Consider the following 22,698-nt stretch of genomic DNA (forward strand, 5'->3'; position numbering starts at 1 on the left):
TAGAGTTCTAGTGTGGCTGATCCTTGCTGAACCAGCATTTTATTCCCACAGTGACTAACTAACTTGAGTTAGTATACCTGAATAAACTATGTCTCATCAGCAAATTTCAGAAATAACTTGCTCTTCAAATGGTCCTGCATATGCAGTTTAACTTTTAATTCCTGAACTGGTCCTCATAGGCTTGTTTGCGTAGTAATCTTCCCGGACAGAGAAAAATGTTGGCTGTGTCATTGATTAATTACTCTGTTGGACTTTACCTTAAAAAATCCTACAAGCTCCAATCACTTCACAGATCTACCATGTTTAAGATGTTCGTTTTGGTCATCTCAAAATTATATATTTACATAAAATAAAACAATTCCAAAAGTATAATCAGAGATGGAAACGTACTATTTCCGTTGGGAGGTTTTTATAAGCCCATTTTAAATAAAAATAATAATAGGGATTTGATTATCATAAATGTCAATGGTATAATTAGCTTTTTTTGTCTATGCTTTTATAAATATTTCTCCAAGGATTAGAAAGCATGTTATAAACAAGAACAGTCACAAGGGTATTTTGTTACATCATTCATGCTACTTGGAAAACCAACATTGAAAACATTCATTAGTATCTAGTCTTACATGGATAATACAGAATTTCCATGGGACCACACCAAAAGATTTTGCTTTATTGAATCAGCAAATGCTACTTGTTAATAGGTATATCTGAAAACAAGGCTTGGCTCCAAACCAATTGAATAGTCAATCATTGTTTGAACTCTTTTTTTTCTTTTTCTTTTTCGCTATAAAAAGAAATATCATTTAGTTGCCATTAATAAGGAGGTAACTGGATGGTACTCTATCCCTAGAAAACCCAGGAAAGGGTCGTCATGTGTCGGAAATGGCTTGATGGCATGTACAGTAATTACTATTAATGAGTACAACAGGTAGAGAAATTCTGACTAGAGTCTGGAAAATTTGCTTTTTCAGTATTCCTAGCAAGAACTGTAGTCTAGAAAGAGAAATGTTTCTGAAGAAAACAGTTGTATTCATGCCCTTAACCAAAAGGGATAGAGCTGTTTTTCCTGTAGCACACTCTCACATGCTTTTAGGAGAGGCATTCTCTCGCACCTCTGGTTTTAACTCTTCCCCACCACTGAAAAATATGTTTAAAAAGTGTTCTTTCATTCTAGCTCACCTTCCACACAAGATAGCAGTATAAGAACATCCAGTCATCTTTTTAGTCTCTTAATATTTCATCCCACCCTGCAGCCACATATCTCAAAAAACTGCAACCAATAAAACATTTATTTTGACTCTCTTAGGGGCAAAAAGTTTCTTAGGGAGAAAAATCTATGGACTAAAATGTCAACTTTCAGCTCTGAAAAACAGCATGTCCCTCACCATTAAGATCCAAAGAAAAAGCAGAAAACTACCCTGGTCAAATTATTCTGGGAGATTTAAGATGTACTGTCATTATTTTAGACTGTTGCCTAAGAACATTAATCCCCAAAAAAAGGATCATGAGATGAACAGCCTCTAATGAAAAAAAGTACAGCAATAAAATTATTACTTGCCATAACATTTAATTGCGTTCTTTATTAAAAGCATTAATCTCACCTCAACTTCTTCTGACTGCATTAGGAGGTCACATGGTGGTTTCACCGCTTTCGGCCGGCTTGCCAGCCAATAGGCAACAACAGCAGCAAAGGCACCGATGCCTACCAAGGTAGTAGTTGGCAAACTTCGAAAAAACTGGCTGAAGTCTTCAAACTCAGGAAGGCGTAAATTCCGTAGGATCTCTTGAGCTTGCATCTTTTCAAAGACTGAAATGGCAACTTCTGCAGGATCCAAAGAAATTATGAATTAGTTGGATAGTCCCTAAAAACTATGAAACACAGATTTTTTTAACATAGAATGTTAATGATTAGCATAGAAAAATTCAACCAACGCTAATTACTTTCAATTTTGCTTTGTACTAACGTGTATATGTTTGAAGATACTTCAAAGTTCTACCTGGTGAGTAATTCTGCTTGCTTTTAATGCTCCACTATGCACATCTTTGAATTTATAAAAAAGAAAAGAAAGTTCCATAACTCCCATAATGCATAAATATGTGGCATATTTATAGTTCCTTGTGGTGTAAAATATGGTAGTATAAAGTAAAACTAAGGTGACATTAAAAGAAGAAATATGCATAATTCAGATCCTATAGAACAGCGGTCCCCAACCTTTTCGGGACTGCGGATGAGCTGATAAAGGTGGGGCACCCCCCACCATCATGCACACGTGCAAAGGAGCGCTCTCTCGCTCACACAGGCACACTCTTGGGCACATGCACGAAATGGTGGGAAGAGCGTGTCCCAGCGCGATCGCTCCCCCACCCCTTCATGCATGCGCCAGAGCTCCTGCATGCCCCCGTGCACACACACCGCCCCTTCGCAAGGGCACTCAGGCGCATGTGTGAAGGGGTGGCAGACTGCTCACACCGGTGCTGGCACGCATGCGCAAAGCAGCTGTGGGGGGAGTGTGTGTGGGGGTGCCAGGAGGTCTGTCTTCTTGGCCTGGTCCGGCTGAGGCCATGGACTGACAATGGGCCGCAGACCGGGGTTTGACGACCTCTGCTATAGAAAACTTTGTGTCTGAATCACTTCAGACTGCACTCTCATGATGACTCAATGGAGAGGTGGGTGTGACTAAAACATACTCTAATCTTTAGTTATTAGATATTCCTTAGTTAGACATTCTTCTATTGTACCTTTTCGACAGTGAACAGCGCCCATAGTTTTCCACAGTTATTTCCCTCAGCAACCCTATATGGTAGATTAGGCAGAAGGAAAATGATGGGCTTCAGGGCAGCCGGCTGAATAGTTTGGTAAGTTAGGTATCTGGCTGGGAAGCCAGAGGCTGTGAGTTCAGTTCCTCACTATGCCTCCAGGGAGAACAGTCACCTTGGACAAGAGAATGGTAAACCAATTCTGAGTACTCTATACGAAAACCTGGGAAAAAGTCACCTGGGGAAAGTTAGATTTTTCTTAATGACACAGTATTGATTGGTTGGTTGGTTGGTTTATTTCAGGGTCAACTAGTGAATTTCAAAGCTCAAAGAGAACTGAACTGAGATATCTTAAGTCACAATCCAGTCCACTATCCAGTAGATCACACTAGCTCTCTTCTCACTAGTTTCTTGACAGAACTTGTTTGCTGGCTAATACTTAGTGAAAGTTACTCCATTTAAGTTACTCCATTTACGTTCCATACCCATCAACTAAACAGTATGATTTTGGCCAACGGTTTTAACTCTTGCTTGTTTAATCGGTATTTCATGTTCTATTGATTATATTTGTTTCAATGTTGTAAACTGCCTTGAGCCACTTACACAGGGAGAAAGGCATGTCTGTCTGTCTATCTGCCTACCTACCTACCTGGGAATGGAATTAATGGCCAAAATCCTGTTACACAGCTGCACTGTCGCAAGACGAATGATTATGTTAACAACAACAGCTTGCCACTGATGAAATAGTTTTGCTTTTTTGCTCTGCTCACACGCAATGAGACAAAGTTGCATATACCTTCAAACTGAAAAAGAAAGTCTTAATCAATGCCAGACTGCTACTCATAATGTTTTTGAAAATGCACTCTGATAAATTTTATGCTTATAAATTAAATGCTTATATCTTTTTACAGAAAAGAATGTGCATGATGCAGAAAACAAACTTTTAAAAACATCATAATTATCCATTGTGAGCAGCAATTTCCATCTTTCTGTTACAGTAATTGTATATTCAGTGCCAGTGCTTTAGGAACTAGAGAAGCAAAAGAAAAGCAAAACCTTGTTTCCATTGGGAACAGCACTAACTGGAATGGGAACCTATTTATTCCTTTACAGGAAGAAAATGCTATTTGTTGTGCCAGAGATTGAAAGCACTCTCTTCAGAGAAAACCAAAAGGTGGCAAAGTATGAATAAGAAGTTAGCTTCCTGCGACAATCTTTAGGAACAAGAAAAAAAATCTCATTCTGACTTTTAAAACAGAGTATCTTTTACAGCAATAAAGTTTGAAGCTTTTCACTGTCTGTTTGCCTTAATAAGCCTAACGTATCTGAGGGGCTTAGCTCAATAAGGCAAGTCACGGTGAAAAATGACTCATTTTACAAGGTCATAATGTACTTTAAACCTATGTGTCACACAGAAACCGAATTCATCAGAAAACCGAAGAAGCCCCTGTGTTTCCCACTCAGTTTCTCTCTTCATCTTCCACTGCTTCCTTTTCCACTGCCATTTCTTCCTTCTATGCTTTTCATGCATCTAAGCCTACCACAATTTCTTTGTTCTGCAGACCTTGTTCCCCTGCAGTGCTTCCCTGCATCTTGCTTACTTGAGTCATTGCTGACTAACACAAGGACCCTTTCATAATCAATCCTTTTACCCCCATACTTCCTAGTGAATTCCAAGAACCACACTCCTTAAAGCCACTGCAGGCTATCAGGCACTTCCCAGCATCTTTGGTTATGCGTGTTTTCGAAATCCTTCCGTGTTTGGCTGAACAGCATGGAAGCTTGGTAAGTAACACCCTGTTGCCATGACAGTGTCTCTTTGTATTCAGAGCTACCCACTTTGATGCTTAGAGAAAAGCTGTGTTAGATACATCCTGTAACTGTGCGTTCAGACTACAGTATCTGTTACAACTGTGGTGGTAAAAAGCTTACTTGAAAGTAACAGCAAAGGATTCTGAAATGTCTTGCCATGCAGTCAGACTTTCAAATCAACCACATGCATCACGTCACAAGTTATGGCCTATTCAGACATACAGTCTGATACTAGAAAAAATGTACTCCATATCTTGTAGTCATCAAGTTGTGGGAGTTTCTTATTCCACATTCTGCGATTTGAAAATATGTTTCATTTACAGAGCTTGTATAATTTACTAGATTTTGGGAGTCCAAAAAATAACATTCCCTGACCAGATCTGTTTAATTTAGATGAGGCCTATACAACTTTGAAGGAAAAAGGCAGGGTAAAAATATTTTAAATAAATAAAATAATTAATAAATAAACTTGCGACCCACAAAAGAACAGCCATATAATTTGACTTGCTTGAAAAATATTTTGTTTTGCGTTCCCATATAGCTTGCAAAACTCCTTTATGTTAACCAACTTCTTGGTGGGCATATTACACATACACAGCCTTGATGGAGGAGAAGAAGTGGTCTGGAAATATACTGTAACTACAAATATCACTTGAATAATTAGCACGAAAACAGAATGATGTGGTGGTTTTCTGGACCTGTCAGGAGGCTATATTTTTAATAAAAAATTTAATTAAAAGAGTCATGTATCACACCAGTGTTCAAAAAAGGAACCCATAATGAACCAGACAACAGTCAATTAAACTAAAATGTAGTTTAAAATCCACTTGCTACTGCAATTGCTCACTAAAGTTCTGCTTCAATTACATTTAGGACTATAGCTGACCAAAACAAATACCAAGTGAATAGATCATTCACATTATAAGCAATCTATTAATGAATAGCAGTAGTCTTCATGCATTTTATTTTATATATCAATTACATGTACATTACTTGCACCTATCAGTAAAGACCTATTTCTAACAACACAGGGGTCATCTTTTTTTTATGCATCACAAAACAGTACAGTATTTTGTAACTATGTTTCTAGAACTATGAAATGAATATCATATTGTTTTTCCAATTTCCTCTGCTGAGTCGTATTAAAGACTCAAAGTACAACGGGCAATTAGAAAACAGATACATCCGTTTCTTAGCTTAGCAACTGCAGTATTTCCAGGAACGATCACACTTTTGATAAGTGATCTTTTGCTTTTGCTGAAGAAACTTAGGCTGCAATTATATATGCACACTTTCTGTGTCACTGCTTATTAAATAGACTCTCATAGCTTGCTCTGGATACTGCTCTCACTTTTCACTAAGTATAGAACTGGACCCTAACCTGAAATCCAATAAACAACTTACAAAAGGGGATTATTCAGGATCACAATGTAGACATTTAGCATTGTACAGTCATTCTGTGTTCTCTTCGACCAAAGATGTCAGATCACAAAACACTTCAGTCATTATTCTATTCAGTTCCCACTGAGTGGGAAATCTTGCCACTTGTGCAAGTGTTGCCATTGCACAAACGGAGGGCAGACTATATTCATGATCAAATCTTTACAAGGGCAAATGCTTGTGCAAGCAACACAAACAGATCATTACACGCATCTGTGCTCAGCAAAAGGTCAACAGGTCATTGATCTTCAAGATAAATATACAAAATGTATCCCATCTCCCTCTGATTCCCTGTTTCCTCCTTTCCATCCACCCTTCTCTCCCTTTCAAAATGCTAGCAAACTAGCTGCTCTTTTAAAAGGGTGAACTTTCAATGAAACCCATAAATATCATTCCTGACAGTGTCATAGAATGTGAGCATTTTGTACTAGCAAGGTAGCATGACACTATACCAAGGTACAATAGTAATGATAAATGTTAATTTTAATAAGTGGTTAACAAGCACCCCATGTTAAAAGAAAACAATATTTAAAAACCATAAACATATCATTCACCACTCTCAGCCATCTGAAGAGAATTTGTTTCCTAAAATCCTCCTGAACCTTTGAGGCATCTCCATGCTTCATGAGACAATCTTTTTGTCCTTCAAACCCTTCCTCAATACTCCTTCTAAGAAGCTTTAGAACATCCTCATCCTTACAAGTTACACTAATCCATACGGAAATGCAAATAACTGGAGTAAAACTTCTTTTTGTGCCCAGAGTATATAGATAATAACAATGATCTAAATCAGATTAATAATCCCAGCCATAGTAGACTCCTCCAATAAACTGCTGGATGGTGCTTCGACACCTCTGTAAATCCCACACATTCAATGTGTTCATTCTAGTTTGAACTGCCAATTGGATTTAATCCACTAATATTTAAAACATTACTTTTAACTAATCAAAATGTTCTTTCAGCTCCCCACCCCACAAAGAATAATTTCAGTAAAGTGAATTGTTTATATTGTTCATTAAGCTCTTACATATAAATCACCTTTTGAGGATTTCTTGAATGTATCAACTTTTTCATTTTATTTTCAGGATACCTAGATCAAATTACAGTATTAAGAAAAGTAAACAACGATGTATTTTATTTTGGAGGTTGTCCAACAAATTCTAGAACAAATTTTGACCACTCTCGACTAAATTAATTCTCAAACATTTCATTTTCTCTACTTTTTACTTTTTACTCCTGGTCACACCAGGCCATGTTCTCAAAATCCAATCTAACAAAGAATTTGCAATAATTTTCTAATAAGCAGCTATTAAGATATTTTAGTTTTAAATGTACCCTTCTATATACCACAGTCCTCTACACTGTCATATTTGTCTACACAATTTAATTGTATTCTCACTACATTTCTTCCAGCACTGTCTTTTATCCACTGTCATATCAATAATGGAATGCCTAAACCATCCCTCTGTGTTTAATATATTAATTTTCTTCTATTTGTGTACCTTTTATTATTTTCTAGATTTTTTGTTATCAAAGCTTTAAATAATGTAATTTTATAAAAATGCTTCAATCTCAGAGTACAGTACTCTCTAACTGAACCATGCTTCCTTAGAACAGTTGGCATAATGTGTCTTATTTAGCAGTACTGAATAATTTGCTAAGGTACTTTTTGTGAATTTGTGGAAAACCACAGAGGACAAGAAAGAATGCTGAGGTAATCTGTATAGTAGAGAAGCCCCCTGGTACCACCTTCTGAGACTAACCTAGGAAGAACCAGGTCCATTGCAGTATTATGCTCTGCAAGCCAAATTCAAGGCAGGAAAACAATCTAGAAGACTATCATAACTAGAAAGGTCCAAGAAAATGTACATAATTGCAAAAGTCATTGGCCAGGTCAACTAAGGCTACACCATCCTAAAACCAAATTGAAATCTAGAATGGAATCAGTTCTAATAATCAAGACTTCTTCAAGTTGAGAACTCATCATCTTCCTGAGCATGTTGTCCACAGAAGACAGGTTAAAGGAAGGACAATAATGAAAACTGTATTGTTTTTCTTATTTTTAAAAGCAGGACCACACTACTATTCCTTAAGGATTCTGGGGACAACAAGCCTGATCTGGCTATTAAAGAAATTGATCCACAGAAGTAGCTTTAGGACTCAAGCCTCAAAAGAACTTGTTCAGATCCTGAGGTTGCACAGACTGAAAACTATCCATAACAACAAAAACAAATAACAATAACTAAAAAGACAAAGGACTTATTTGAACAAAATTAGGAGAAGAAAGGGAAAGAAATTAAGAAAAATTTAGAAAGATGGAAACACTTAAAAATCTCATTGATGGGCAGAATAGAGGAAGATGATGGACAACTAAGATTAACAAGACAAGAAATGAATCAAGTAGGAATAATACGCCAGTGGTTTCCACACAGACAGCTATCAGAAAGAATGAAAATGGATAATAAATTAATAGGATTGGTTAAAGAATCTATGGAACTAGACAAGATAATATGGGGAAAGAAAATCATCAAATCGCAAAGTTGTATACTATTATTGGAAAGAAATTATAAGTAATTAAAGAAAATATGATAAAATGGATGCAGGAATTAGGTAGAACAATTCAAACAGAGGATTGGTTCAGAGCATGGAATGATACAAAAACTATTAAGTACAGATTTGAAAGAAAATTATATGAAAATATTATATAGATGGTATATGACACCAGAGAAATTGGCAAAGGTGAAGAAAAATGAGAAAGATAAATGTTGCAGATGTAAGACAATAAAAGGAACACTATATCATATGTGGTGGGGTTGCAAATTTATTAGGAAATTTTGGAAAGAAATAGAAAAAAATAATCACCATAGATTTAAAAATAAAAAAGGAGATGAAACCTGAAACTTATTTGTTCAATATGGTAAAGCTAAACTCAAGACAAGAGACAAAAATTGGTTTATACATATTAGGCACAGTCAGAATTCAAGTGGCAAAACAATGGAAAGACAGGGAGGAACCTTCAGTGGAGGATTGTTTAATAAAATTACAGAAACTAATATTAATGGACAAACTAACAGACCCATTGAAAGGAAAGAGTAGAATGGAGCACGAATCTCAATGGGGGAAAGTAAAGAATTATCTTAAAGAGAAATGGAAGAAAGATTCCAAATCTGTTCCAAGTAATTTAGGCCTAAATTAGAAGCAGAACTGCTCTCAACAGAAGTAAAAACAAAGTAAAGCAGATTGTTAATATGGATATAAAATAAGAATTAAGAACGGTATTATTAAGATTGCAAAGAAAATAAATGTTTGGTGGAAAATAAGGAAGTAAAAATGTTAAAGACTTACTGTTTTGGGAAAGAAAGTTATTTTGGCTAAGTGCTAATATTGTGATAATTATTTATTTATTTTTTATAATTTCTTTTTAAAATGCAATAAAGATTAAAAGTTAAACAAACAAACAAACAAAAAACAAATAGCACCCTGTCTCAGTCCATCTTCAACTCTCATTAAACCCAGAATGTGGAAAATTTCCTTTCTTGGACAATAACTTTCAGTATTTCCTGCTAGCATGGACATTATTCTAGAAGATGGGAGCTGTAGCCCAAAAGAGTAACTTTTCAAAGCTCTGATTGAAAATCTCTGGCTTTAAAGCCAGTTCATCTAGTTCAGCATAGATCTGAGCAGTTTTAGCTACAAAATGCAAATCAAATGAATCACAGTGGGCTTTTGAACCCCTCACACCATATTCTCCTGGTTATTGCTGTTATGTGCTGTCAAGTTCCTTCTGACTTATAGTGACCTTATGTATTAAGAGACCTCCAAAAGGTCTTATTGTTAATAGCCAGCTGAACACTTACAAATGTAAGGCTCATGGCTTCATTTACTGTATTCATTTCTTATTCACCCTTTTCCCCGTTACTAGACGTTGTATCCTTCAACTTTCCACAACATTATTAATCTTCACAACGTTATTCAACTTTCCACATTATTAATTTTTCTCAGTGAGTCTCATCTTCACTTGAGGAGTCCTAAGTACGATAGTCTCAGTTTAGTAATTTTTGTTCTAGGGAAAGTTTAGGCTTGATTTGATCTGGTATCCACTTATTTGTTTTCCTGTAAATCCATAGCATGCGTAAAGCTCTTCTCTACATACCCACTGAAAAGAAAGGAGTGCAGCTTGGGTGTGTTCTTGGATTTATCTCTGAGCCTGAATGGCCAGGTTTCAGCAGTGGCCAGGAGTGCCTTTGCGCAGTTAAAACTAATGCACCTGTGGTGTCCGTTCTCAGGGAGGTCTGACCTGGCCACAGTGACATGGGCCCTAGTTACATCTTGGCCAGATTACTGTAACATGCTGTATGTGAGGCTGCCTTGGGAAAGTGGTAACACCAGAGGGTTCAAAATGCCACCGCCAGACTGCTAACTGGGGCTGGTTACAGGGAACATATAACTCCCCTGTTACAGCAGCTCCACTGGCTGCTGATCTGTTTCCAGGCACATGTGACAAACCTATGACACAGGGCCCCCTCTGTGGGCACACAAGCCATAAGTCGCCATTGAGAAATACTTACCTTTTGCACTCCTCTCTGCTGCTGCAGTGGTCCAGCGGAGGGGTGCAATGGTGACCATTATAAGTCTAGCCCAATGGGGGATTGGAGGACCGGTAAGTATTTCTTTGTTAATACCACCCATAGGGGGGAAAAACCCAAGCATTTAACTCCTGGTGATTTATTTCACCCAAGACCTTTGAGAGCAGCTTTTACTTTGGTTTCTGAAACTGCAGGTTGCTCATCATAGGATTTTTTCTTCAAAAGAATCTGTCACCCTTGCATCTTTTCTACATATTTCTTCAGGGCACTGCTTCCACCTTCTCTTTAATGTATCCTAGTTAGATAATGCCTGAAATCCTACGGCATAATGTAAGCAAAGTCATAACTTTCACTGTTTCTCACCTGTAAATAAAGAGTATCTACAGCGATTCTCCAACCACAAGACTCATAAACCATGAAATTACAAAACACCTTAAATGCCGTTGCTCTTCCACTGTCCCTTATGTTAGAGACTTGCATGAATGCTTATCATTTAGTCTCTGTATTCTAACTCTTATGTCTGACAAAGTGTTCCACAAAGGCTTACATTAAAATATAGCAGTTGGTCATTAAGGTGAAAAAAACACTTTTTGTGTGTGTGTTATTTTGTGTTTCTTATTGAAATGCTTGCTCAGACAACCAAGGCTTCAACTTCAAAAACGATGACTGTGTGGTGAAATATAAGATGTAACTGCCACCATCCCCACCACATAGCAGGTGGGTTCTCTCTAATATTGAGTAAAACTTTCAATGACTTTTCTGCATTCTAGCCACTGCATTCTACGTGGCCTAAAGATTTATAGCAACAAGAGTTAAAGTAACAGGTAATTTTTTAAAAAACGAAAGCAAAGCCATTTCTTATTCCATCAAGCACAGTCCCATTACATAAAAATACTAGCACAGAAAAGAAATGGGATATATATTCAATATCTATTTACTAGTGATGCACTGTAAAATGCAGATTAGTATGGCCCACAAGAGTCTTTAAATTTTAATTGGAATCATCTCTTAAAAGTCCATACCACAGGGAACATTCAAACTATTTAACTGACCACCAGTGATCAACCATTACTTAGCCGTGAACTGTAGTCGATCGCTTCCAAGTCCATTGGGCAACCAGGGACATGCAGGTGCTGCTGTTAATAGTCACCTTTAAGAGATTAAGTTCAAAAATAGAACAAATGGATAGGCACACATACCATCATCTGTTCCTGACTGAGATTAATTACACATAGTACTGGGTGCAACTAAGTGCTTCCTCTTTCCCAATCAGTATCAGGGTTAACTAATCTTTTCTCTGAAATGTTTTCAAAGACATTTAAAATCCAGCTATTAGCAACTGAGAGTAAAAATGGCAGCAGAAATAGTAACATTTATTTGTAAGATTTATACTATAGCCTTCTCTAGCCAAAAGATCTCTCAGAGTGCCTTAAATTATCAGTAGGTAAATTAAGTAACCTTTGCAGGAAATGAAAAGTGGGACACATAGAATCTAGCTTCTCTTCTTATAGTTATACAGTGGTGCCTTGAGTTGCAAACTTAATTCATTCTGAATGATGGTTGTAACGCAAGTTGGTCATAACTTAAAGCACCATCTCCCATAGGAATACACTGAAAAGCAATTAATTCATTCCGGCCGTTTTTTGGTTGTATTTCAAGGCGCTGGTTGTATCTCAGAGCATTAGTTCCCATAGGAACTAATGAAAAAGCAGTTAATCCGTCCACTAGGGGGAGACTTTTTTTTAACCTAAAATGACCTCTAAGGTTAAAAAGGGGGCAGGAAAGGAGGGAGGGAGGGAACAATGGGAAAAAGAGGCCTTTTTTCCAATTCTATCTCAAAGCACTGGTTGCAAGCCAAAGTAAAATGTTGTGACCGGAGCTGGTTGTAACTCGAATTGGTTGCAAGTCAAGATGTTTGTAAGTCGAGGCACCACTGTACCTCAGAGTGTACAATTCTGAGGTACGACTATAAGAGTCGCAGTTTATCTCAACAATGTTTGCACAATATGCTTTAATGTTGAACATTCAGAGAGAGTCCAATACATTTTGCTGCCTGAAGCAGAAAATAAGATAGCACACCCACTCGCATGGCACATATGTCAACACTTCTGATATTCTGAGTATCCTCCATTGCGTGAGAGAGGAACAAGGAATGTAAGGCAGCCTGTCTGCCACAGAGGAGCTCTGTCCTTGAACTGCTCTCTGCTTTCTCCATCCCACCAGTATCTGTTGCCTGGGATGGCTGGGCCTGTCTCTGCCTAATGACAAGAGCACCCTTGCCAACATCCCCTGGACAGATAACCTCTGGTTAACTGCACTATCAAATTAATTCAGTATCGTATTCTTAAAGTCTTTATGTAGGAAAAGAGTGTCCTTGTGATACCGCAAAAAAGGACTACCCTCCAAACAACTTAAATGAGGATACTACTTACTGAAAGAGTAATTCAGCAAAAACAAAAGCAAAAATAAATAAATAAATAAAAACATTGTGGCACCTTGAAAACTAACTGTATTTTGATAATGAATGCAAAGAGAAAGTAAATTCAGCCCAACATGCTATTAGAAATCTCTCTCAGAGTTTTGACTCATAATCTACTTTAGATCTTATTGCCAATGAACCTTGCAAAATTTAGAGGAATAGTGCCAATATGCCATGGAATGGTTTGGGAGTCCAATCATTTATTTATTTATTTATATTTATATTTTTATTTTTGCATTGCTTTTCTTTGTAACACTATCAGGAATTCTCTTTCTCATCAGTACATTTTAAAAAAATCAATTCTAAACTTGCAGGTAGCCTCCATTATCTCCAACTGGATTTCCTTATTTCAAGAATTTAGATTATCTAGGTAAGAGCTTGTAAAAGCTAAATTTGGTGTCATATCCAAAAGTAGCTTGACAGCTGCCAAAAGCTTCATCAGCCTGGAGTCAAGAGCACTCTTTTGGAACAGGGCCCATCACCTGAAATGAGTTCCTTCAAAGTCAAGTCGGCAGCTGCCAGTCATCCAGCAGAGAACAGCAGAGGATCTTTTTAAAGCTGGTACTGCAGATTTAGCCAACTTCTGTTAGATGCTTTAGAAATATAATTGTCCTTGATACTGCTCATTTTATTTCTAAACATCAAAAGATTAGATGATATGCTACCATTAATTATTAGTAAAGATAAGTCAGTTTTCAAGACTCAAAAGGCTGCATTTTCACATACTAACAAAAATAATATACTTAGTTAGAAGCTGTACTTGGTGTGCTGGAATAACTAGATTCAAACACTCTTCTTCATATCTCTAGTGCTGTTCTTTCAGAGAGTAATGTGCCAATGTGCATATAGGAGAAAACTATACTGAATACTTTGCAACCATAATTATAAAATGTCATGGCTGGCAAGCTTCAGTGGATATTAAGTTACTTACTGACCTATCTTCAAGAGGTGTTAATCATTTCTCAGCCATCCAGCAGAAAATTACATTACCACCATCCAAGTCATGGCCAAATGATTTGAATATTCAGCTCTTTAAAATACCCTCCAGTTTATGAATGTGAGATATTGTGCTTCTGTATCTGTGATTCAAAATGCCAGAAAATGGCCCAGTATTATTGCACAATATGGTGCCTGTGTTGTCAGTAGGAAAGAAAAAAAAGATACCAAGCTTTATATAGCAAAGAGCAGCTTCAATGTTGACAACACTAACAACAGCAGTCAAGATGATCTACACAGGATACCCTCTCGTGCTCATTACCATTCACAAAGTACTAAGCAAGAGAGAATCCTTGAAGCTGACTCCTTTTTTAATCAACTAATCACTTGTCACCCCAACACAAAACAATCGTCAGGGTTGTTTTTTGACAAGTGTGAATGGTTGAAACTATGACAGGATATAGAGACCAAAACTCTGCCAATATCATATATTGAAAACCCATTGCCCAGATTTCCTCAATTTTGGCACAATGCAAGAACAGAATGTCTACTACATCTGTGCAAAATTTGGTGCTGATAGGTTCTTGCAGACAGAGTCTATCCAGAATCACAGTGTGGATTCCGAGCTAATAGATCCACCACTGACATGGTATTCTCCCTCCGACAGCTGCAGGAGAAATGCAGGGAACAACAACAGCCACTCTTAGTGGCCTTCATAGACCTTACAAAAGCATTTGATCTGGTTAGCAGGGATGGCCTTTTTAAAATACTTCCCAAGATTGGATGTCCACCCTGTCTCCTTAACATCATCAGATCCTTCCATGAGGGAATGAAAGGCACTGTAGTTTTTGACGGCTCAACATCAGACCCCTTTGACATCCGAAGCGGAGTGAAACAGGGCTGTGTCCTCGCACCAACACTTTTTGGGATCTTCTTTGCTGTCATGCTGAAGCATGCCTTTGGAACTGCAACCGAGGATGTCTATCTCCGGACTAGATCAGACGGAAAGCTCTTTAATCTCTCTAGATTGAGAGCGAAGACCAAAGTCCAACTGAAATGCATGCGGGACTTCCTCTTCGCAGATGATGCAGCCATTGTTGCCCACTCTGCTGAAGACCTCCAACAACTCATAAATCGATTCAGCAAGACCTGCCAAGACTTTGGACTAACAATCAGCCTGAAGAAAACACAAGTCATGGGCCAGGGTGTGGACTCACCTCCTTCTATTACCATCTCCACACAAGAATTGGAGGTTGTTCATGACTTTGTGTACCTGGGCTCAACCATCTCTGACACCCTGTCTCTGGATGTCGAGCTGGATAAACGCATTGGCAAAGCAGCTACCATGTTCTCTAGACTCACAAAGAGAGTATGGCTCAATAAGAAGTTGACGACACATACGAAGATCCAGGTCTATAGAGCCTGTGTCCTAAGCACACTCCTGTACTGTAGTGAGTCCTGGACCATTTGTGCACGGCAGGAGAGGAAGCTGAACACCTTCCATATGCGTTGCCTCCGATGGATTTTTGGTATCACCTGGCAGGACAAAGTTCCAAACAGAGTAGTCCTAGAACGAGCTGGAATTTTCAGCATGAACACATTACTGAAACAGCGACGTCTACGTTGGCTTGGGCATGTCGTGAGAATGGCTGATGGTCGGATTCCAAAGGATCTCCTGTATGGAGAATTAGTGCAGGGAAATCGCCCCAGAGGGAGACCACAGCTGCGATACAAGGATATCTGCAAGCAAGATCTGAAGGCCTTAGGAATGGACCTCAACAGATGGGAAACCCTGACATCTGACCGTTCAGCCTGGAGGCAGGCATTGCATCACAGCCTCTCCCAATTTGAAGAGACCCTTGCCCAGCAGGCTGAGGCAAAGAGGAAGTCACAAAAGCAGCAAAACCAGGGAGCTGGACAGGGGACAGATTGGATTTGTCTTCAGTGTGGAAGAGACTGTCACTCTCGAATCGGCCTCCTCAGCCACACTAGACGCTGTTCCAAGTCCTCCATACAGAGCACGGTACCATAGTCTTTCGAGACTGAAGGATGCCTAACTAAAACTATGTAGTCCAGTTTCAAAGTTATAGATTTTGTTTGAGCTGCCCCCATTTTTAGAATTGCCTCGTAGAATGCTGATTTGCTCTGCTGCATAATAACATATCATATAACATACAATATCATTAAAAACAAACTAATATGGAGATGGTTATCTAGCCAGTGAGTGATATATTCTTTGTTGGTATGGCAGTGTATGAGACACCAAGTGAAATGAGAAAAGGACAACAATCACATTGTAATGGAAGTTTTAGAAGAGGTAGATGTGTTACTTTGCACTAGCATGTCAGGGAAAAACAAAACAAAAATAAAAATAAAGACAACAAAACTATTGTGGCACTTTAAAGATTAACTCAATATAAGCCAAGATTCAGTGGCCTCAATACAACCAACTCAATGAACTCAATACAAGTCAAGGATTCTCAGGGCATAACCAAATGTTGCATCTGCTGTAATTCCCAACTATATTTCCTAACTACCCAGTGCCACCACACTAGTCTCACTGAAGATTATAATACTCATTATAATGTTGTTCCCCTTTGTTATCTATAGCTCGGGATTAATTAAACCACCAATCATGGTCATTGTTTACTGAACAATGCTTCCTGGAATGGGAATTGAATATCAATAGGTGTCTTAATGGTCATTGCCAGGTGTGAAATGCCACATCAGCTACTACTTGTGCCCAGGAAAAAATCAGTCTCTTTGTTTTGGGGCCAGGTATAACTGTATAAATGACTGCCATGCAGTCCAATGTCTGAGGGTAGTGGAAATGTCCACAAAAGTTCACATTAAAATAAGCAGTTACTGTAGTTTCTAAGCTGTTGCAACATTTTTGTCTTCTTTATTCTTTATTTTTGTTTTGTCTGGCCATTGTTCATGAACTTTCAAAGTGATAATGACATTATTTACATTAGCAGCAAACACTCAAAGTACTGATTACATACAGTAAATATCTCGTAACAGGTGAAGCAATCAACATGTCTACGAATTGATATCAGTAGTAGGATGCTGCAGATGGAGCTGTTCTCAGGACGTTGTGCTGAAGTCAAGAATTATGTTAATGAAAATGGTTTGCCTACAGCCATACCCAAGATATCTTGTTCTTCTCCTGTAGGTGGCTGGACATCATCACCATGGCTATTTTGCTTTTGGATAAGGCAGCTATAAACAATTTTGTTCAGTTTTAATGTTTTTTTTTAAATTCTGTGGCACAACACAAATACAGAGCACCCACCAAATGCTCTGAAGACTTCCTGTACTCAGACTAAATGCTATGTAAGATCATTACAATTCTCCACAGTGCCAATAGTGCTTGTTGTGATGCTTGTTGCAATGCATATTCATATAATATCATATAATTCATGTAATATCACAGTAGCCAGAGCTGGATTTAGACTGAGGGGTCCAAAGGCACTTCAGGTTCAGTGGGTTCCTCATACAGAGGAATTAAAATACATGGTGAATCACCAAATTTATACTTCAAAGTTAATTTACTGCATGTCACTGGAACTTACACATATATAAAAGGTTAAATGAATTATACAGTATCTCTAAAATAAATACATGTACACAGAACCATTATATTTGTGCATGAGGGGGCCTTCTGGAAGCCCCCTCCCCGGGTAATTGCCTCTTTTGCCCCTTTATAAATACAAGCACTGAAAGCAGCACATTTGTGTGCCTGTAACACATACTTTCACTGATGATGCCAATATAGCAATTGCTTCAGTTCTTCCTATGGCTCCTAATGGGAGAAGTTGCTGTAATGCAGAAAGGCTTTAACTATACCGTAATTCTAAATAGAAGTTGGAAAAGTTACTTTTTGGATGACAGCTCTAGCATCCCCCAACCTGCATCACCAGTGGTAATGCTGACTAGGGGACATTAAGAGTTGTAGTCCTAAAAAGTCAAGTTTCTTAGTCTTAAACCTAAGCATATTTAGCTGAAGCAAGTCCCAATTAAATAAATGTAAATTAAACCTACACAGCCATAGGATTACGCTAAATAAAAACGTGTTAAATTTCCAGATACATCTAAAATTCTCGTGGAGTGTCCCCAGCCACTTGTATTCCAGTTCTAAATAAGTTCACACTAATTCCAGGGAAGTAGCACTAGCTGTTGTACTCTGTTTCAGCAAGAAGCAGTATGGTAACACTGCAAACGGTAACTAATTCTGTTTGGCACCTTTTTTATGGATTATATGAATCATGGATCTGATGATGTGGTCTGAAGCCCATGAAACCTTTTGCCAAACAAAACTTGTTAGAATGCCACAGGATTCAATATTTCAGGAAAGAAATAGTTCAGGAAAGCCTCGTTAATTTTGGTGGATGTTGCTTCCAGTTTAATTGCAGTCAAGATCCACATGATTCAGCCCAAGTTGATTAACTTTCATCCAAATTTATTGCGAGGGGAGAAATAATCACCATGGGTGAATTATGCCCTGAGCTTCCCTTTCTCTCCTGACAAAATTGCTCACAGAAAGGTAGCATGCAGCAGCCTACTAAAGATAGTCCCCAAAGCTATTCCATGTCAAAGCAGGCAGGATCAAGGTCTGTAAAGGTTTTTTAAAACTATCAGGAGGGAGGAAAGGAGGGCAAAGGTCACTCCCTTGATAGCTCCAAAAGCAGCCTGTTATTGAAAGACTGATCAAGAAACAATGGGGTGTGGAGGCAATTCTTATCTAGCAGGACAGCCTGCCATCATCCCCCACAGAATGCTGTTGGGAAGCCTGAGGCCTGGAGTTTGTCATGTAAATATACCAAGGGTTCTCATTGTATTAAAGAGAAGCCTCTGTGATGCCAACAGAGTTGGGAAACAACAGAACCAGAAAGTCTCCAGACATCTCTTTTACTCTTTGCTAAATACTGTATTAAGGCAAAATCCCTATCAGAATGAAGACATCATTTCAAACATTTCTTTCAAAAGCCTACTGAGGGGTGCAGGCTTGACTTAGGGCATTTTACTACCTAAGGCACCATAGCAAATCATGCCCTCCTACCCACTTAAAACACAATGTATAGCACCTAAACCCAGCCAAATTATATTGGTAATAGAAACAGAAATTTCCACAAACATCTTGCTATTCCACAAGCATCTTGTTCAAGGTAAAAAAATACAATAATAATAAATTAAATACAATTTGTTTCCTTTTCATGTCTGCCAGCTGCCTCCTTCTGCCCAATGAGACAGAGATAGTTCTGGATGAACCAGGAAACGGAAGTACAGTAGAGTTTTTCTTATTGTGAATCCAGTGCTGAAATAGCTAATGTTAACTACTAACTTATTTAGAAAACCTTACCCACTAAGGTTAAGTACTTTAAAAAAGAAAGGGTTTTTTCTATACTGCCTCAGATTCCCTTCTAGCTTCAAGACAGCACTTCCAGTGGTGCACAGTAATAAGTCAAAGTCCACTTGGCTGCATAAGCATGAAAAGGCTGCAGTCTACAATGCCCCTTGTTCATTCATGTTTGAATCAACCAGAGCTCAGGAAACAAAGTGTTCATTGCCTCCAAAATATCTAAGACGTCAGGGCCAAACACGTTCAGTTTGCTGAAATGTTCTGCTACAACATAATCTTGTCAAATCCTTAAAAGCTTCAGTCTGATAGTTATCTGCTGAGTTAAGAGTAAATACAAAATTGCTAGCTTCTTTTATCTGATAAGATAAAAACAAATAGGTACATAAGCACACAAAAATACACACATACACGCAGGTAACATATATAGCTCGATTTGCTAGAGAGAAAAAAAGCCTCAAATAACAGTAATGACCATCATAGCAGAAGTTTGGTCCAGCTGCTTATACTGCTTAGATGATTAGCTACAGTGCTCTTTATAAACTGAGCTTGCTTTTTACTTGTCTTCATGGAATTATTACTACACACATACAGTTGTTTCAGAATGTTGCTCTGAGAAGTAGAAATGTATTTAATACAATATTCTGGATTTTTCTTTCTTCGTTTAATAGAATAACAGAATAATAGAGTTGGAAGGGGCCTAAGGCCACTAAGTCCAAACCGCACCCCATGAAGTAACCCAAATCAATGTATATCTGACAGATGGTTGTTGAATTTTCTCTTGAATGCCTCCAGCACTGGAGTGCTCACCACCTCCTGAAATAATTAGAAACTGGTTCCATTGTTGTAGTACTGCTCTAAAAGTTAAGAAGTATTCAATTTCACTGTATATTTCCCCAAAGTGGCTCAAATGCATCAGCTACTTGTTCGCATCCTGTTACATTAGTGAAATTAAATAAGTTTTTTAAAAGAATACTTTGTAATGCTTGTAAATCTCAGCATCTTGATGTACAGGCAGGCTCTTTTCTCTCCCTTACTTTACAAGGGAGCATGTACAGCATGTGATACATCCTACTGCTTCAACAGACTTACAATGCTTTCTAGACTTACAATGCTTTCTATACTAAATACACAATCAAAAGAAAGATTCCTATTTTTCTAAGAATTTGTTGCAGTGTGTTCCCCTGCACTCTGCTACTCATCAATGTAGAGTGCACTAAGAGGTTAAGATTTTTCTACTTTTGTACTTTCTACTCCTAGAGATTTACAATGTTTCTACAACCAAAATTTATTCTCTATGGGGGAAAATTAAAAGAAAAATGTCCACCTTTTTCTTTCCTTAATAACTGCAATATGATTTTAAATTTTCACAGTGCAGTATCTTTGGCATTCATGTGCAAGGAGTTCATTGCTCGATCCTTAACGTATCCATTCCAAAGAATATCCAGGAACCAAAATGCAGTTACTTACTTGGTCCAAATAGAGCTTCTAAGATTCACACACCCAAACATATCCTCAGAGTCACAGCTACCTCTGCTTCATTCCCTTAACAGAGCAGCAGCAGCGGCAGGGAGGGGGAACTGCTGTTCGGAGAGAGGAGGAGTAAGTCGCTCCAAGATTTGCAACATCACTCCCCCCCCTTACTAAGATTCAAAAGAACAATGGAAGCTCCACCCTCTCCTAGTCCCTGAAAGGCTGACCGGATCACCGCTTTGATTCATCCAGCTCTCCCTTGGAACAGATGTCCTGTTGAGATTACTCCTCTGCTGTACTGTTCCCTCTGGAAATCCACTGGAAATCCCTACCTCCAATTTAGAAAACAAAAGGGCTCCCATTTGCTTCAGAAGACTAGACACTGAATTCTTAGCCTACTGAGGAAACTTAGAGTGTGACCCCAAACCCGCAACTTCATGGAAATAAATGCCACTGAAATGAAATTAATGCATTTGAATGCAAAATGCCAAAGAAGGGGTGGGGTCAGAAACCACCAAAGAATTCCATATATTTATGAAAATACTTTTTTTAAAATTTCAAATCTATGCTTCCCATTACTCAGTTTTCAAACTGTTGTTGAACATTTGACTGCATAAAGGACCACTTGGAATTGTTAGCATGTATCATGTAGAAAAAGAAAAAAAAAACCTTTCTCAGCAGTGAGGCAGAAATACTGTAAAAAGATACACTTTTATTGAATGCAAGATATACAGCCAATGTACAGAATACGCCTGAACATTTGAATTTCTTTTTCGTAACTTTCTCTGCCCATCCCCTTAGAAATTCTTTAAATGCTCACTTCACTCGTTATTACCAAAATGTACATGAAACAGTCCCTCCCATGATGATGCCAAGAATAGTAGCAGAAACAGGATGCTTTATTAAATGACACAATTTTAAAAGTCCAAGTGGACTGCTAAGGTAAAATGAGTTGTTCTGGGCACCAGAGAGTCAGCTTCAGCCTCCTCAGTCCTTTGGGTTCTGTCCCTGCACAGTCTTCACTGAGAGGTACCTTCTCCACCAGATCAAGGACCCCATGGTAAGTGGGCCAGGCAAAGGGTCCTGCTGCAAGGGTACTGGACGCATGTCTTCATGTGTCCTTGGAAATGTGCAGCAAAGGTTCGCTTTCCTGCCACATCCCTTGGTTGCTGCCGGTGGCTGCTGGCCCATAGGTGCAGTAAGCTTCATGGGGCAGCCCATCTGAACTCTACAAGGAGAGGCTTGCCTCTCTCTCATAGCAGTGTGGAGTGCAGGGAGAAGCAAGACATGGAGACTCTTGGGTCTCAGGGGGAGGACGGTTGCAGGATCTCTCTGATCGAGCTGCTTGCCCCGATGCTTCTTCTGGCAGCAGCAGACCCAGTGCTGGTTCTCCAGCCACCTGACCTCTTGGTGCCTTGTCTGGTGCCAACGGACCCTGCTTGCTTCCTCTGGTGGTACCAGCAGCTGTGCCCAATCTCCAGTGTTGGGATCATGCCGGTGGACCATCTCCCAGCTAGTCTTTGACCTGGGTGGCAACGGCAACACCTCCTCAGCCTTGCACACCTTTCAGTCCACCGCACCAACCCAACAGGTCTCCCCTTCTGCTTCCTTAAATCCAAGCCCTGCTGCCTTAAGGGCGCCATCTGTCTCCGGCCCACCAATGCCCCGCTTCACAGGTAAGTTGCGGGTAGGAAATCCAGCTTTCAGAGAGATCAAAAGCCCACTCTTACAGCCAGGGAGACCCTCACTGGTCCCACAAATGATAATGATAATCTTGTAGCATGTTAAAGACCAGCAATATCTATTTGGCATATGCTTTTGTACACCACAGCCCTCTACATCAGAGGAATTTTTTT

At 38.8% G+C, this 22,698-nt stretch overlaps 1 protein-coding gene across 6 annotated transcripts in view; it reads right to left on the reverse strand.

Annotated features, from left to right (window-relative positions):
- ACSL6 (acyl-CoA synthetase long chain family member 6) overlaps nt 1-22,698 on the reverse strand; it is a 110,160-nt gene that overhangs the window by 50,419 nt on the left and 37,043 nt on the right. For 3 of the 6 annotated variants that reach the window (XM_078385750.1, XM_078385751.1, XM_072990178.2), the window contains exons 1-2: nt 20,840-21,149; nt 1,602-1,822 (exon numbers count right to left, since the gene is read on the reverse strand). In XM_078385750.1, the coding sequence (XP_078241876.1) occupies nt 1,602-1,796 (195 nt within the window). In that variant the 5' untranslated portion in view covers nt 1,797-1,822; nt 20,840-21,149. Of the gene's footprint in view, nt 1-1,601; nt 1,823-20,839; nt 21,150-22,698 lie in introns of those variants that run through there. The other 3 variants (XM_072990177.2, XM_072990179.2, XM_072990180.2) reach the window with 1 other exon arrangement.

Source organism: Pogona vitticeps, chromosome 2 (assembly GCF_051106095.1).
Source record: "Pogona vitticeps strain Pit_001003342236 chromosome 2, PviZW2.1, whole genome shotgun sequence".
NCBI classification, from domain to species: domain Eukaryota; kingdom Metazoa; phylum Chordata; class Lepidosauria; order Squamata; family Agamidae; genus Pogona; species Pogona vitticeps.